The 18,217-nt window shown below is 52.1% G+C and overlaps 1 protein-coding gene across 1 annotated transcript in view; it reads right to left on the bottom strand.

Moving 5' to 3' along the window:
• Nucleotides 1–2,733: 2,733 nt before the first annotated feature.
• The window catches only part of MAP2K6 (mitogen-activated protein kinase kinase 6), a 44,290-nt gene continuing 28,806 nt past the window's right edge, over nt 2,734–18,217 (bottom strand). The window contains exons 4-12 of the mRNA XM_026067615.1: nt 17,454–17,567; nt 15,764–15,883; nt 14,808–14,924; nt 14,003–14,054; nt 11,696–11,823; nt 10,867–10,944; nt 9,155–9,294; nt 6,417–6,462; nt 2,734–3,489 (exon numbers count right to left, since the gene is read on the bottom strand). Coding sequence (XP_025923400.1) covers nt 3,412–3,489; nt 6,417–6,462; nt 9,155–9,294; nt 10,867–10,944; nt 11,696–11,823; nt 14,003–14,054; nt 14,808–14,924; nt 15,764–15,883; nt 17,454–17,567 — 873 coding nt within the window. The 3' untranslated portion in view covers nt 2,734–3,411. The remainder of the gene's footprint in view (nt 3,490–6,416; nt 6,463–9,154; nt 9,295–10,866; nt 10,945–11,695; nt 11,824–14,002; nt 14,055–14,807; nt 14,925–15,763; nt 15,884–17,453; nt 17,568–18,217) is intronic.

Genomic DNA, 18,217 nt, shown 5'->3' on the forward strand with positions numbered 1-18,217 from the left:
GCAGCCCAGCATGTTTTCAGAGCTGTCAAGGACACGAGATCCTGGCTCTCCACCTGCGTGGAGGCCACCCGCTCAGGTGTCTAAGAAAAAACAGGGTTGGTGCAAGCTTTGTGCTCACGCTTGCCCCGAGGGCTGCCGAGCCGGAGACAGCCCCTGCCTTTCCCTCCTGCCGTACTACCTTTTGCCACGGTGATCGCTTGAATCACTTTTCTCAGTCATGCTGGTCACACAGATTCACACTTGGTGCTGGCGTAAATGACTTTTAAAGGAACTAAGTTGTGGAGAATCAGGAGGGAAGTTATTTCTTGCATGCCCCATTGTAATGTCATTAAAACAAAGGGATTAGCCGACCCAAGCACTGCAAGAGCAGAAAGCACAAAAGAAAAGCACTCAGCATGTAGTGTTGAGGCATGCAGGAATCATTGTAAAGGGTTACTAGCTGCAGACAACACTGACATTAATTTTCTATTGGAAAACGCTGGTGACATTAATATCTGCTATTAATACTGAACTTTGACAGTATCACATAAATTCAGTCTGTCAATTAGAATGGCACTGAAATAATGGTGCTCTGAGGTCAAGGAGACACGGTGTCCAAATGAGACTTATATTCCAGGAGAAAAGCAGCAAAAACAATCTTTAACGAAAAGCATCAGATCCATATGTAGGAAAACCAAAGGGTGGTTTTGAATGTCATGTTTTTCAAAGCAAGAATTGATGCTGGAACAAGCTCCCTAAAGTGGCTGGCYGGACTTTGCGCTGCGGCTGAGGACAAGCAATCGCATCCGCCCTGCGACTAGGAGAAAGCGAGCGAGAGCAAACACGCGCACGCACTGCGGAAGAGGAGAGGGCAGGTCAGGAGCCATGTGAGGCCTTTTGGAACTACACCGAGAAGTAAAACATCCCTGGGTTTCACCCACAACAGCATGTCACCTGAAAGGTTCCCCTCGAAGGAAAGAGGCACATGGAGCTTCTCGCTACCGCGGGCCAGGCTGGCTTGTAAAGCCCAGGCAGAGGAACGGGGAACCTCATCTCCCAAAATCCACACGGCCGGTGAATTCGTGACGGCAAGGAAAGGCTCCATGCACCAGCTCCCACAGCCCTTCTCTGACCGCCCTGCTTTGCAGCTGCGGGGGACAAGATTGGCGAATCCCCATGAGCAACATCTACGAGCGGCTCTCCACGCGGCCAGGAAGCAATCCCTAGCGCGTTYGGCACCGCTCCGGGACCCCTGCTCTAACACCATCCTCCCCATCAGCCCCTTCCCAAACGGGCACTCTGGCTAGCCCAGGAGCCTGGTCTGCACCGCCGGCCCCGCTCTCCTGGGAGGGAAAGGGCTGGACCCCGGGCTGAGTTACATCCCGCTGAACTTCCACATGGCTGAGCCAGGTGTGCGTCTGGTCAGGATTTGGCCCCGAAAGTCTGCATTTAGAGGCAGTCCCACAGGCAGACATGGGCTTTGCAAATGGCTTTTTTCAGAGCCTCAATACATTTCTGCCTATTTGCAGCAGGAAAACCAGGGGCTCCTGCAAGCCCTTCTCCTCGCCCCGACTTTCTCCAAGAATTTTTCTTCCCCTATTATGGAAAAGACATAGAGGGAGTCAAAGCAGCAGGTTGTAGGGGAAAGTCTCCAGCAACAGAAACTGTCTGGGAGCGAGGGGAAGGGGGCTGTTGCCACGACTGGAGCACAAATCTTCCCACTGGCAGGAATCCACCAGCTYCACCTTCCCCAGCAGCCACCCCGTGCTACTGGCCGCCCCAGCACCCTGGCAAGGCAACAGCGCTGGATGGACAAGGGCAGCGCCACAGTGGGACATCAGGCACACAAGGACGCACRGACGCATGGACACAGGTGCTGGGGGAACGCAGCCGCGGGGAAAGGCAGAAGCGCTGGAGYGGGGCAGCAAGGCAGGCGACGCATGGCTCGGAGGAACCGGCGTCGAGCTGGAGCCAGCGGCATCGCTCCGGATGCACCGCAACGCCTCRCGCGGCACGGTCCCCGCGGCACCTAAATGCAGCAGGATGGTGCCCCCGCTCCTGCCCGTGGCAGCTCGGCCTTGGGCACGTGCCTGGCAGCAACGAGCTCTGCCGGGGGGACTGCGGCTCTCCCAGGCTGCGGCTCTGGCCGGGGACACCTGCAGCCTGTGCTCAAGCCCAGCGCTCCCGGCTCCGTTCATCATCCCGAGCGGAGCTGGGCACGGACCAAGCCGCACTTGCTAGCGCTTCCAATGGCTGCGGGGAAGTGCAGAGGGGTTGCTGCCGAGGCCGTGCCAGGAGCGCTGGAAAGGCGGTCTGCAATATCCCTGCTTCCCCCCAGACACCCAGCTATGCAGACTGTTATCCCTTCTCGTCCGGAGGAGGAGAGAGGAACGCCCAGGGCAGCATTTCGCGAGCCTGGTGTGAGCGCGCGGGTCTCTGCGCCGCTCCCGAGCGCGCAGGCAGGAGCRGGACGGGCTGCTACAGCCCCTTTCCGATCTTCGCGCAACTCATCCGACACCTTTTCACCCCGGACCTGTTGTCCCAGACACCATCCCGACGCTGCCGTCCCGCTCCGGGCCTCGCCGCCTGCCCGCCACCTGCAGTACAAGCAGGCGGGACGTGCGGCAGGATGCAGGGCTGCACCGGAGCCGGGGCCGGCAGGGCACCGCCGACCTCCGGCCGTGCTGCCGCCGCGGCCGGGCTTGCGGCACCGTCTCCCCCAGGAGAGGCGACCTCGCGGGAGGCCCGCGCCTTCCCCCTGGCCCCCGCAAAGGCAGCTCGAGGAGCCGAATTGAGATCCTTGATTATAAATTCTTTTTACGATGCACATTAAATATTTTCCACAACACAGACACTTCTCTTCTTCCTCTTTTCCTGTGACACCTTTTCGCCAGCAAAGCCCTAYAACTATTGCTTGCTGTGGCCTCATTTAGCATCATCGTCACCACGCATTCATCCTCATATAAAACAGAAATCTATTCCATCAAGCACTTAACATAAATATTAAAATAATGGAAGGGACAAAATATAAATCTACATACAACTTCATGACTACCATAGCACCTATTACCATGACAAAGCAAATTCCGGTTCAGGAGGAAGGGACAGGGGATGAGGAGAAAGTTAGGAAGAGGGATTTCAACTGTCATTAAATATGTAAATCACTCTTAAAAAATTTTTTTTTGTTTTGTGTTTGTTTTAAGGTTACCAACCTTATTAAAATTCATTTCACTAACCAGCTCGTTCTATGTCACTATGGATACCAAAGAACCCTTTTAAAAACTTCGGAGAGGCGGGGGTTTCTCAGAATAAAAACAAAACAAAACAAAACACGGCGACTTTCTGTTGGTGCTTTCATGACAAGTCCTGCCACGCGCCCCTCCCCGGCACCCACCAGTCCACAGAAGGGCAATTCATTTACAAGTCCAGTTCTCAGTCTCCCAGGATGAGCTTGACAAAAGAGGCGACGTCTGTCTCTTTGGATTCGTGCAGGGTGAAGAAAGGATGTTGCTGGGAAAGAAAAGAAAGAGAGGGGGAAAAAAAAAAGAACGTCTTAAAATGTATTACTCACAACTCAAAGGACCAGACCTAACGGCTTCTTAGCCAATCTATCTCCTAGACAGTGAAAAACAGGTTTTTGCTAGCACCATAATGTGGGGCTTTCCATATTCTGYGCTTTGGTCCCCGCCTGCATCCTCTCCCCGGGGCAGAGGTGCTRCCCACCCCGCCACCCCGGCAGGAGCACGGGAGCCTCGCAGCAAGGCTGACAGTGGTGGGCTTCCACTCGGCTTCCGGCTTTATCTGCGTGTTTACCCTCCGGTGACTTCTGAGTCTCATTGCTTCCCTGGGATTGCTCATGCTCCGAGCAGGAGACGGCTACTTCAGCCCTAACCGCTGCGGAGGAAAGCCACCCCAGCTGGAAAGCCCGCAGCACGCTCTATGTTTAACTACTTAATCGTGACCAGCGTGGGAAGACATCCTGCCAGAAAACCTCGCCTGCATCTCAGCACAAACGGAAAAATACGTGTAAGGAGCAAAAACACCACCAAACCCCCCCAGCACAACACAGCCCCTCGCTGCTAGGACCGGTGACGCAGTCTTGCCACCGGCGGCGGTGACGTTGCTCAGCACCCACCACCTCAGCATCTAATACGCGATTATTCATATTTGCTTGTATTGAGGGCCGAGCCCCAATGGCTCAGGCAGGGATTGGGGCCCTGGGGTGTCAGAGGCGACCGAGAGGCCCCGGGGTCCTGCAGGGCTCGGGCAAGTGGCCTCCCTCCGCCTTGTGCAAGATGACTTTGTGCTTCCCATACATCAGCCCATGGGAGCTGTGTTCGATTCCTGACCCTCTCCATTTAAACCACATTTTTAAAGGCATTTTGGGGCTTGCAGGCGTTTTCAAAGCTCCCCCCATAGCAGCACATTCATACCTGCACCGGGTGAGTTAAAGACGGGCCAGCACCCTGCCATCTCCCCCAAACCCAAGTCCTGCCCAACAACCAGGTCAATACACTACGCAGCTGAGTCAACTCAGCCATTGGGACATGCTCAACACAACACCCAGACCACCAGGGGAGGAGTCCTGCAGTAGTTTCACGCTCCACTTCACCTGGGGAAGTGGGTTTTAAAATGAAATTAAGCATCCATATCAGTTTTCCTGATGCTCAAGATAGCACAGAGTCATATTTTCCATGAGAAACCTCAATTCCACAGGAAAGCAAGGGAGCAGTCTTGGTCTAAATGACAAGTCCAATCCAGTACCGCAACTTAATGCCGTAAGAGAGAGAGGAGGGAGCAGAAAAAGCAAAACAAAACAAAACACCAACCCACAGCCACAGGACCTCACAACATTCGTGTCAGCCATAAAATACCACAGCATTGAGATACTCTGGAGAGGTGATCCAAGAACCTAATTCAATAGAAATGCACTCGCTTGCCAACCGGTATTAGTGCTGCAACAGACAGAGCTGCTCCGGTGAACTTTTTTGATAAAAGGCCATTTGGCAAACTTTAGAGATTTGCTTAAAATATATATGTATTTATTCAATAATAAAAAAAAGGAAAAAAAGCCATAAACCTTGGGCCTCCCTTTGTCTGAAATCAGTGTTTGAGCAAACCATGCGTAAATCAGATCTATATATAGTCTAATTGCATTACAGAGCCCAGCAAGAAATGCCATAAGAATTATTCATTGCTTACATTTCATTTTTAAAAGGTGCATGGATTTCCAGCACACCTTGTACCTAAAGAGCACTTTAAACCCTGGCACCTTCATGTTATAGATATCCCAGCAACTGCAGGCAGAAGGTGTCAGGATGCGGGTAGTGTGAGGGAAATCCCTGGATGGCATAATGCACTTGTCATAAGTAACAGGAAACACTAATGCTTGAGCATATTCTGCAGAAATTTCCACCCTTGGCGCAGACATTCTTACCAATGGCACCAAAGGATGGAGCGGACATAAGGCACAGATGAAGCATTTGGGTCAAGATCTCTAGAAGTAACTAAGTTAGGCACCTTCCTGCCTTTAACAAGCCATGAATCAAGTGACAATGAAAAAGAGAACAGATGCTTCTGGGAGTGAAACACTGACTTCCCAAATGGCATGGTTCTTCTCGCCTGGTCTTAGTCAGCTCTTGGCAGCATCAGGATCAATCCCAGAAGGTCAGGAGAGAGGGAGGCTGGAGCCCTGGCACTGCAGAAGAAACTTATCCCAGGGCTGGCCCAGAGCTCTGGCTAAGCTTATGCCAGCCAGTGTCTGTACCGCTGGGAGTTCGTCAGCAGTTAGTGCGTCTGACCACAGAGCCCTCGCTGTCTTGTATTTCCCCCCACCCTTGCGAGTGTTTATCAGCATTTTCTTCCTCTTTGTTACTCCTCTGTCCTAGCCATGCTCACAGCAAACAGTCTCTAAGCAGCAGATGAAATTCAACAACCAGAGTTACTAGCCACAGCTTTGTCTCTGTCCCTAGCATCCAGGAATCACTCTGTCCAAAAACTCTCCTCTCCAAGGCACCATGTCAATAAAGCTTAGCAGTCTGTTCAGTTCCTGCAGCCCACGTGGTGCATGAAGCGGTGCATGCATTGGGCTTTGGTGCCTGAAGCCGTCACACAAACCAAGGGGAGAATTTTACCCTTTGTAACTAACTCTCTGCAGCCTCATTCTTATGCCCTAACAATTTTGTTAACTGCTTTTAGATATTTTTCAAGTATATTCTCCCTTGATCTGATTGTATCGGCACCTGACCAAGATTTCCAAGAGCATATCCTGATTTGCAGCCACTCTCCCAGGACACTGAATTGACATGATTCTCATATCTTTTATGAGCATTGAGATGCTGAGTATCCCAAATCCCCAGTCACAGTCGGAAACCTTGGCTTCGGCGTCTAATAATGTCTAAGCTCTTCAACCAAAACACTACTTAATCCACACTCACCATAAGCTCTGGGTATGTTGGCCGTTCTTTGGAATTCTTCTTCAAGCTTTAATGAAAAAAAGAAGAAAAAGGAAAAAAGTTACATTCTGTACACAATTTAAGGAAGGCTATATAAATATATCTTTAAAAAAGCAAGATTTCAAGTCCCTGTACAGTAAGTCCAACCACTCATCCATACATGAGATCAACAGCTCTAGGCCAACAGCTTGCACATAGGCCCTGCGTGGTACACAGCACTGGGTATGACAAGTGCAGTGAGCTCAAGGTCAAACCCAGATCCGGAGACCTCATATATACAAGTCAATACATTGCATGTTGCTGGGGAACTGGCATAATTGGTCCTTTGGGTACTACCCGCTAAAACAGGGACTAAGGAAGTGGATAGAGCCTCCAACCTCCAACTGGGAGTGGTAGCTGAGTGGCTCTGAAGCACGTGTACAACTGTTTGTTTATCACCGCGTTGTTATCAGCAGGGACGGTTACATGGGACATCCTTTTTTTCTCCTCTCCTACAACAGATGGCTCTGGAGGGTTGTAGCTGGAAGTTATTTTGGTTTCCCTCCAGCAGAAAATAGCTTTTAAAAGACAGGACGTAATCTCTACTCACTTCCTGACAGTGTATTTAGGGGAAAGACACTTGGAGCAACTTGAAAAGATCTTCACACACGTACACGTCGGTGGTGGGGAAAAGGTGTCACACTGAGCAAAACAAAAGTGAGAACCTCGGTGATGATAAGCCGGTGCTCTGCTGGGATTTGCCGGAGTCCAGAGGAAGTGGAGGACACACACTGAATAGATATTTCCTGCTTGCTGTGTGTAGCTAGCTCATGTTTAGTGTCATGTTGTGAATGAACAGAGGAACCTAGTAACGATACGTGCCAATATTGCCTAATTGAAGGTACTGGATGTGTCACATCCTCTGAGCTCAAAAGCAGCCCAAATTGAGGTGCTAAGGTGAATTTCAAGTGTGGGTATAATCCTCTTAATTTAGACCCTCTACAAACAAAAAGCTTCTTCCCAGGGTACTAATACCAGGAAATTTGATGACCAGTTACTGAAATCAATGTAAATCTTCAGGAACAGAGAGCCATATTTGGATTACGTGATGCCAGCTCGGACATCACAGGAACTTCCCTGCATTGGCTATAGGTAACAAGAGTTTTACTGCCCTGGACAGCAGATGGTGTGATTCACTCTAAGACCTCTTGAATTCGGGGTAGGCCAAAGCCAGGCCCCTATAATAAGTGATCTCAATACATGAGCTGACGTGACCTCGTTCAGTGTCAGAAGAAATTCTCAAGTCTCCAACAATACATAATCTAGTGCAACCTGCAGCTAAAGCTGCAGTTTTCGGAGTACATGCAACTCCACTGGCGTGGAGGGGTCTTTGGCAATGGTAGACGGTAGAATTTGTGGAGAGGAATTGCCATTGGAGCCCCAAAGCATGCGCTTTCAAGACATGGGTGCTGCTCATCAAGGTCATTCTTCTCACTATAACCACCGTGAATGGCAGTGGATTTCTTATTCCTAAACCAGCTCATGGCAATAGCTGCAAGATACCATGCTTGCAAAAGCAAAACATGCCTCTGTTCAGTGAGGAGCACCAGCCTGCCTGGCACGTACGGGCAACTCTGCAATAAGGAGTGAGCCGGCAGCATGAGAGAAGGGAAGCTGATCCAAAATTTCAGTGCGGGTCTTGCAAAAGGGTGGCTATTTTGCGGGAGGGCTTTCCCAAGCCAGCTCCCACCGCTGGTGGACACACAACAGCGTGGGCATGTGCAGGTGTTCCCCGGCGCGGGTAGGCAGAGGGAGGCGTGCAGCTGGGCTGCGAAGAGCTCGCAGACGTGTTTGAACGAGGCTCCAGAGAATCCGAGCGTCGGTACGTAAAGTCCCCGGGCAGGAGTGGCCGATAATCCCCTTCCTGGGTCACAGCAGAGCCGCCCGGGCTCCAGGCCCTGACACTGGCAGCTCAGGAACAGTCTCACATTTCTGTATTTGTCRATCTGCAGCCCTTTCTTGGCGACGGCGCAAACCACCATCCACCTGCCAACTTGGCAAGGCGCGGATGGCACTGCAGCGCCTGGAAAATAAAAATGCCTCCCAAGCGGTTTCCAGGGAAGCTGGAGGGAGCAGCCGTCAGGAGCCGCAGGGCCGCCGCCAGCTCTCTTTGAACCATATGATGAGGGCAGCTGCGCGTCTCCCCGGGCGCGGGGAGAGCCGGCTCTGTTATGCAGCTCGCCGAACCTCCAGACAGTGCGCATCTGCTCCAGCCCTTTTCCTACGAGGCAGCCAAACGCTCCTGCCGTTTCCAGCTCCGCATCCCGCTGCAGCCGGGGCGAGCGCTGGAGGCCCCCCGGCGCCAGGACGGCCGCCGAGGGCCCCGGTCGCCGGGCGAACCCCGCGGCGCGCTCCCCCTCGGAGCGGCTTCCCGCCGGCCCCCGGGAGCGGGGAGGCAGCAGGGGCCGCTCGGGGTCAGGGCGCCGCTTCCTGCGAAGCTGGAGGAAACGGCCCTTCCCCGGCCCCGCTCACGTTTTCCCCGCTCGGCTCCTCAAGGAAGGCTCGCGCCCACGCCGCGCCGGCGCAGCGGAAGCGCTCGGGCCCCCACGTACGTGCGCTCCCGTGCGCCTGTGGAAGCCCCGGCTTTCCGCACGGGGCGGGGGGGACACACTCTGTCGGGAAAACGCGGCTGTCCCCTCCGCCAGCCCCTCGGCCCGGGGCTGCCGCCAGCGAGGGCCTACCATTGCGAGGTAAAATCGACGAACTCCGCCGAGAACTTGTCCGCCGGCAGCTGCGGCGACGGCTCCTCCACCACCTGCTTGAGCTGCTGGAAGGGCGTCCCCCAGGAGTCGTAGGGAAACCGCAGGATGGCCAGCTCGATCTGCGGGGGAGAGCGCCCGCGCCTCAGTGACCCCGGCGCGCGGCTTCGCCCCTGAGGCCCCCTCGATAAGGACACGGCGCGATGCCGCGCGCGGGGGCCCGCTCCCCATCCCCGCTGAGGCCTCCCGTGCCGGCGACCTTAGCGGGGTTTGATTTAAAACACTCGTGAGGCCTGCTGGCTTCCCTTCCCCCATGCCAGACACCTCGGTTCATTTTTTCCCCCCTTTTTCCTTTGCCTCGGAGGCGGGAGGGTGGCAGGTCACCAAGCGGCACCTCCGGGCGCGAGGTAACATCCCATCYGAGGTAACGTCCCCCGGGGACGCCGCCGGCCCGGCTCCTCGGCCTCTCCAGCTCCCTTGGGCAACCCCTCTGGTCCAACCACCCGAGCTAAGCCGGCTCCTCCAGCCTCAAACGGGCTCTTGGGGAAGCAATTCGGCTGAGGCTGCGATAGCTGGGGGACAGCTCTTCCGACCAGGAACAGCTCCGTGCGCCCTCTCCCAGGTGTGCACGCTACCTAGAAGTGCACTTGTCTGGGCCCTGCACAAATACGTGACAGTTCCCCACCCCATGTGGCCCCAGTCTTCTGCTGGGAAATCTTCTCTTGCCAACGGCTGTGTYTAACCTCCCCCACCAAAAGAAAAAGGCCTAAGGAGATCCAGCAGGTTCTCTCTGTTACCCTTATGTAGACTTCACTTAAGTTTGGAAAAAAAAAAAGGTTGAGAAGATAACTGCACTAGAAAATGACTTGCAAGCAGATGGATTCCCTCTAACCACCGATTTTCCTGGCGTTTGGGAGACGCCATCGATCTCTGCTTCTCAGAGGCAGATTTTGCTAATTGCTAAACGCCAGGAGGATTTTTTCCTGTTTGAAACCAAAACCTGCTCCAAGGCAAGAGCCGCGCGGCGCCGGACGCGCAGCACGCGCCCTCGCCTTAGCCCATGCTGCCACCTCCCGGCAGCTGGCTGCCACCGCGGCAGGGCTGTCCCCGGGGAGCCCAGCACCCACCGAGGTCGGCACCCCAGGACAGCCCTGGGGGATGCCGAGAGGGGAACCCCGCTAAACGTGAGAAGAGGCGGCAGCCTGCCACCTCGCGCACCGTGCGCCCAAAGCCGGGTGCTAGCACTGCCTCATCTCCTTTTCCTGCTCCTGATTTATTTTTTCCCCTGTGCAGTAGAAGACGGTGGTAGCTCGGCCGAGGAGCGTATCTCACTACAGTACGTGCAGCGGGGCAGCTCTCCCAGGAGGATGCTCTGGAAGGTTATGGACTGCCTGCTGCAGATGTACAGCYTGTCCTCTCCATGTCACCCTCTGAACGAGCCTGAGTTCAGTTTGAAGGTCTGGTGGTGAAGCTACTGGCAAGGAATTGGCAAAACATCTCCAGATTGCTTCCCCTCTACCCTGCGATGTGCTAGGAGTGAACGGTACAAGTACAGTTGACTATTCCCATTCCTGTCCCCACCAGCCTCCCAGGGAACAAGTGCCACCAGTGTCAGGAGGGCTACGGGACAGAAAATGAACTCACAAAGAACATCCAACCCTTTGGCATTGCTGTAAGCCCCCAGATCACCCTACCATCGTGATTCCCAGGCTCCAGATATCAGATTTGACACTGTATCCCTTCTGGTTCAGCTCCGGATTAATTCTTTCAGGCTGCAAAGAGAGATAAATAAAGTTGGAAGATCACAGATGGCTCCAGTTCAGTGCTCCCATACCCAGGGCTCTCTGGTGTGAGCCACCACACACCCTGGCACAGCAGCCAATCTAAGCCAGGTCTTTTAAGGGTGGTAGGCCAGGACTATCTATCTCAGGCCACTCAGTTTGCTCCCTTGGCTGTCTTGGGGCCAGATCTGGTTGCACATCCTTGCCAGTAAGGGCAGACAAAGAAATGGGTCACCAAGAAGCAGATGATTCCTGCCCCAGAGATTGGGGTGGTGGAGCTCTGACACATCTGGCACCTCAGAAGTGACAAACCTCAGTCCTCCAGAGCTGCTTSCACCCTGTGAAATGACTCCCCAGAGAGTGAGTCATGAACGGCAGCTCCCAAGGAGAAGCCTGAAGGACCTACTCCCTAGGGACTGTTTTTTTCTCCCAGAAAGGAAGTGCTATTGTCCCCACAGGGCAAATGGCAAAAATGCAACACAGAGTAATTATAGACACTTCTCAAGGTCACAGAGGTGGTGCTACAGGAAGCWGTGCCCAGGAGACCTGATTCGACCTGTGAGACCTGTCTCTTCTCTCCCCCTCTACATATAACTTCAGAGATATGTCTTCCAAACTGAGTCCCTAGGACACATGCCAGATGCTGATCCTTCCCCTTTAGGACAACCCGATGCCCAGTCTCATATTCCTCTGGCTGCCCGGCAGCAGGTTTCATACCCGGCTTCTTTGCGGCTCAACTTACAGCCATGTAGGGTTTGCATCCTGCGTCCATGGTTTTAGCAACCGAGTCAACGAGGTAACCGCTAATTCCAAAATCGCACATTTTCACCTGCCCCTGCGTATTGATCAACACGTTAGAGGGCTTTACATCTGCAAGAAGGAACACATACCACAGTCACTGTCACGCATGGGCAGCTGTACCAAGCCAAAAAAGCTAATGAGCTTCCTATCAGTAGAGGGCACCAAAGGTGCCTGTGCAAACCCCACTGCTACTGCTCACCAGAAACCCAGGAGCTACTACAAGCGAAGCAAGTGCTTCACGGGCCTGTTGTATATCCTGCAAATGTCCCTTCACTTGCAGCCTCCCCCTTCCAATGAGACTGGGTGGCCCATAATACTGCATGTGGCCRCCTCATCATAGCAAGCAGGGGATTGCAATGGATTATCAGAGCGCTCATGGAGGAACAACCTCAGGAGGGCTGGGAGCATCTCCAGAGGGCGTCTGCAAAAGTCCAGCGTGCCAGTGGGTCACCAGCTGGAGCTACTCTCACAGTAGCATAAGGAAAAAACATCTGGGAAAAGGATGAGGAGTGGGCAGAAAAGGGGGAAGAGGAGTGTGTGTCTCAGGGGAAGGAGGGAGCAGTAAACTAAGACAGAAGGATCATGAGTTCAGAAGTGGCCTCTGATTTTAAGGTTATCAAGCTTGAAGGCAATGGGAACAGCAGCAGGCATGTGGGTGTTCCACACCTTATGGAAATTAGGCCAATGTCTCATCTATTACTGTCAGATTTATCTGGTCCCCATCACGGCCTTATGATCCTTGGTGTATTCACATTTGCATCTCTCTCATGAAGCCAGTTATAATCACCACCAAAAGGGGAAGTTAAGGCCCAGGAAGAGGCTAGAGGTGATATCCACAGGAGCACACAGGTGCTTTCCTGCGCAGTGGGGAATCCCTCCTGGTGAAGCAACTCCCGGATTAAATCTCAACACAAAGTCTGCTTCCTGAGCTGACTCCAATGACTAGCAGAACTCTGCGCCAACASGGAGAACAGAGACTACCCTGCTTTCTCTTGTCCCAGGACTCATCCTCAAAATGGAGCAAACTTTCTTTCCCTGTTGCCACCCAGAAATAAGAGGTCTCTTCTGAAAGAAGGTCCTCTATCTACATATGATAAACTATTAAATAGAAGAGCTGAAACACTGTCTGAAGGAGGCCAGAAGCCGCTTTTGAATCCTGCCCATTAGAACTGAGTGGTTTACAGTTGGTTAACATCCTCTCTCTAATCAGTGCTTTGCAGCCAAAAGCTTCAGGTATCTGAGATCCTCACCCATCTGTTATTATGTTAAAATAATACTATTTCAGTGAAAAGCAAACAAGCAAACAGAAATCCAGAAGCTGAGCAGCATTTTCCACCCACTTTAAATTATACAGAAGGCAGGAACTCAACCCCCAGCCACATGCATAATGTACAAAACGTGACGGCCTGTTACAGCTGAACTCCTTTCACTTCAAACAGTTCTTTCCCCAGCAGTCACACACTCCAGAGAGGGCTTTTTCTTCCTCATGACAAATTGAAAACGATCCTTTAAAAATAAAGGTGTCAAGCAGCAACACTGCAAATTTTTTTCTTTCTAAATATGCTCATGGCATCTTTGAGATGCTCTAAGGAGGAAAATGTCAAAAGAGTGTAAGGAGGGTATTCACAAGTTCACCTGATGCTATTTTAGACATCTAACAGTTCTGCCCCATGGGTATTAGGGGACGGACACAGAAGGGGATGGTGACTGGTTTGATGACTGCATGAGCCATCATGCTGGTGTGGAGACACCGCTCACCTGCACACCAATGAAGAGCAGCGTTCCCCTGCCACACTAGGGGAGAAGCCTGCAAGCAGGCAGCCTCATCCAAAGCCCACCAAGGCCAGTGGGAAAGTCTTTTATTAATTTTGTGGAGGTGTTCAAGCAGAGCATGGATTAGTCCTTCTGATTAGGGAAATGCAATCCAGGGGAACCCAGCCAGGCTGCAGGAAAACAGCCCTTTCTCTCTGCCAGCAGAATCAGGCTGGAGGCCACTTCTCTTCCACCTCAGCGAGAAATGCTGGGGAGAGCATGGAGTTTTTAAAGAGCAAATCAGCAGACATTTCCTCTGACTAGGCTTTGCTAATCCTGAGGTGTTAGAGAATATTTTGCCACGAAAGCCCCATTTTATCCTGGGTACTTTGGGAGCACTATGCCTGGCTGCAAGGCCAGCCCTTGCTGGATAAGGGCACCCGGCGCAGGGCTGACAGAAGCCAGCACAGTCACCGGCTGCGTGGATGGCACTTACCTCTGTGGATTACGGAGAGCTTACTGTGTAGGTGTTCTAGTGCTTTTACGATCTGAAACAACAAATCTAGAGTGAATCAGAGCTGGCAGCACCATGAGGGGAAGAACTGTCCCTTGGCTTCACTCCCCCCTTACCCACATAGGACCTGCTTGGAGGGAAGGAACGAAGTCTCCCAAGAGGTGGTGAGTCCTGCAGGCAAGCCATGGAGAAAACTCCTCCAGCAACTCTGCAGCACCTTGCTGGGGAGAGCTGGGAGCCTCCTTCCCCATCAAGCCTTCCTCCACCTCCCGGCTGTGCACAAAATCCACCACTTTCCTCTAGCCCTGGATTTCTCAGCTCTAGGGACAGTCCTGCAAATAAATGTCTCCCTCAACTGGTCCTGATCTCCCACTGGTTTCTATTTCGTCTCTCCTCCACTGTGGCCAGCCTGGATGCCACCCTGTCACCAAAAAGGAGCCTTGCTTGACCCAGTCCCTCCATCTTGCAGCAGCCAGGGGTGATGGTGGGGACCCAGGGATCTCCCAGGAACAGCAGGAGAAAGCAAAGCAGCTGTAGAGCCCTCCCCACATCTGATGCTGTGCTGCCTCTTAACTACAATATGTACAGGCACACTTTGGGGTATTTATGGCTTATAAAAAACATCATCTCAGACCAAATACTGGAAGCCACCTCAGGATGTACATATGTGCTGGACGGTGGGCCAAACTCTTCCCAGTGCAAAGGTAGCAGGGAGGGTGGGTCATGAGGGACTTGGCTTAGAGAATAAATCCCCTTTCCCTTCCCTCCTTCCCTTGCTAATACTCACAGAGACAGCTATTTTCCCTAAGATGTCTTCAGGAATCGTTAGGCCTTTGTCAATGACGTGTTTGTAGAATTTGTCCAGTGAGGTATCCATCAGCTCCATGCAAATCCACACATCTCCCTGGAGGAGAAAGAAAGTAAATATCTGCACATTGGAACAGACCATCCTTCCCTTTCATGTGCAAAAGTCTTCTTTAACACTTGTCCCTTGCTGGCCTATTGTCTCTTCCCTGTCTTTTAGAAGTCATTCAGCAAAACTCCACTGGGCCTTATCTTTCCTCCCCTCAAGCTGGAAGTAAATGCTGTCCACCTTCACTAACATTTAGGGTGAAATTGCTGCCGTCTCTTCCCAAAGCAGAGTCCCCGTGATTTTGGAGTCCTGAAAGTTAACAGGACTGAGGCTCCTAAGCGCTCAGGTCACTCCACAAATGTTGAGCCAGGAAATGTTCAGCTCTGCAGAGCTGTGCTTAAATTCTTCAATAAATCCTGCTCTTTAGAGCTTTTCCTCCATGTGGCTTTCTCATTGCAAGTCAGGACAATATTAGCACTGAAGGACCACACTGTCAGTAGGTGCTCTCGGCACCCGGTTGTCCCCATCAGTCAAACCCCYGACCAAGTCCAAGTGCACCGGCACAGGGGCCTCTCCACGGCCCTCATGTGCCCTCTGCTCCTCCTCGCGTGGGAGCACGCCTCTCCTTGCGCGCCAAGAAATGACCCAGGCAGAGACTGAGCAAATTCAAATTCTACCAAGTCTTCGTGTCTAGAGGGAGATTAAAACCCTTGGCATGGGGACTCGGAGGGAGTCCAGGTCAGAGCCTGGGATGGATCCAGCCTCCCAGACAGGGAGAACTGAAAAGGACTTTTGATAGAGCCCATCCTTCCCTTCTCTAGCAGTGCCCATGAGGGACCTCCCGAGCCCACGGGCTGGGGGCAGGGCAGGGGGTTTCCGCGATGCCATACCTCTCGGAAAAGCGCACCATAGAAGGTGACAGTGAAGGGGCAGTCTACCGTCCTCATGGAGATATCCAGATCCATCAGTAACCTCTTCTGCTCCTGGCTGTTCACCGTGGCTCGGATCCGCTGGAACAGAAAGCATTTCAGCATTGGCCATCAGCGTCTCTGCAGGACGCTCCCTGCGGCTGCATGGGGACTCACACAGCCGTGCCCAGTGCAGCCCAGCTGGCCTCAGTGCCTTGACACCGTGCCTGTCCTTTACCCTTTTATCACACCTCTTTGTGCTACCCTTTTATCACACCTCTTTGTGGGAGGCAGGGCTGAAGCACACCATCCACGGTGGGAGCACCACCGTGCCACAGGGAGAGAAGGAGAAGGGGTCTTCACACATCACCCCACACTGCAGGTGATTTTGCTCTTCCCTGCTAACACCACTCTTTTTACAACAGCCAAAAATCTCTGTGGTTTGGGAGAGCAGGATGGTGCAGGAAATCAAATTCTAGGCTGGTGGAAACCCATGACTTCTGGAGCTGCAGAGTGCATCTATTTACATTAACAGGGACTTTGGATATGAGACAGAGCTCAGGCTTGGAAAATGGACATGACATTTCCCAGTCTCCCAGGGAAGAGATGTCATTTATGTGAAATACGTGGAGATCATCCGCTGTGAAGTGCTACATAGGGGCATGACACAGTTCAGCATGGGCCACACATACATATTCTAGGCTCCTTGGTCAAAGCCACTCAAGGTAAATAATGTGGTGGCATTAAACTGTTCAGCATCACAGATGCAAGTAACAGGCTTGTATGTTCCTGCCAAACTCTCTTCACCCCTTCCACCCTACTTAGAGAGGTCTTTTGCAGTTTGGTGAACACCAAAGCAAACAAGAAGACAAAATGCACAGCATGAAGGCCCTGAGACACATCCCAGCATCCACGGCAAGGGCTAGTCACAGACTGAGGAGCTAAGACTTTTCTTTCAGTTTGCTCATAACTTTCAGCTCTGCATCTTTTTTCATTTTTTTCTTATTCTGAATAGAAATTTGAGTTAAAATTTGGCCCTGCAAAAATTGCCTCTCCCAAGACACAAATATTCCCATGACTATTTTCTTAAACTGCAAGCTTATGAAACAAAAGTATTATTTTTCATAACAACATCCACAAACCTCTGTCATGACCCTACCGCACTAGACATTATGTGAAAATCCCAACAAAAAAAGTTCCTGTTCCAAAGAGACTAGAAAAGTCCCAGCTGAAGAATATTATATTATGCAAACCAATTTTCAGTACACTGTTACTTACAATTACAACCATTATTGTTGTGCAGAGCCCTGAATCTGAGGGTATACTGCACTAGAAAAAAGTAGGCACATTTAAAAATGATGGCTTTTAAAATCCTAATGGAAAAAGGAATGTTGTAGATACAGAGGAACGATACGTCTGTACGCACCATGATGCTAAAAACACATTAAGTATCATATTTTTAAAACATATCCCTTTTCCTGGTTAAACAGGGCCCAACTCTACCTTGGCATTATTGCCCCTTTTTAGAAAGAGGATTTCACACGGGAACAAGTCGTCCCCAGTAAAGGCATGCGTGAGAACAAGCAAGGTTAGAGACGTGCACGAACGAGAGCTCAGAGGGCGTCCACACACAACGACACACACAGAAAGCACCTCGGGAGGCTCACTCTACCTTCACTGCCATGATCTGCCCGCTAGGCATGTGCCGCATCTTCTCCACCACCCCGTACGCACCTCGTCCCAGCTCGGAGATGGGCTCCAGGTCGTCGGCTTTCACCTCAAAGTTCTGCAGGGGAAAAACCCATCAGCAGCAGGAGGGCAGGTGGCGACCGCGCTCCGCCGCGGCCGTGGCATGCAGCAGGAGCTCAGCACCCCCAAAATCGAATCCCCTCCCAAGCCCCTTCATGAGGCTAGAAACAAAGTCATGGCCCTTAGGGAGCATCATGAGGATTAGCTGCTTGGCAATAGAGCTCTGTGGAGGTCATGCCTTATAAATGCACAACCAGCCTGTGCCTCCCGAGCACCCTACACAGGGCGAGAACAAGAAGGATTCATCCCTCTTGGAGCTGTTCCTGCAGGTAGGAGGTCTCCAAGCCTTACCACAGGGTCCCAACCAAGCCCCGTCCAGCCACACGCAGCTGCCTGCACTCTCAGGCTCAGACCTGCAAGCATGGGGATGGAAAAYGCCGAGACAGCTTTCCCCTACAAATCTCCTTCTTTTTTTTCTCCTTTTTTTTTTTCCTTCTGTCCTCCTCCCCCAAACAATCATGGAAATATCTCCAAATGGTTTTCAGGCCTGGAAAAGCTTATTTCGCCAGACCTGTAGATGGGCCAAATACCAGCTGAGTGTGCCCCATTTTTAAACCACGAAGGATTTATTTTGTCTAGCATTCGAGATCCCTTTCTCCCGGCCTTGCACAAAGGATGACTTTGTTT

The sequence above is a fragment of the Apteryx rowi genome, unplaced genomic scaffold, assembly GCF_003343035.1.
Source record: "Apteryx rowi isolate R43461 unplaced genomic scaffold, aptRow1 scaffold_26, whole genome shotgun sequence".
Lineage (NCBI taxonomy): Eukaryota > Metazoa > Chordata > Aves > Apterygiformes > Apterygidae > Apteryx > Apteryx rowi.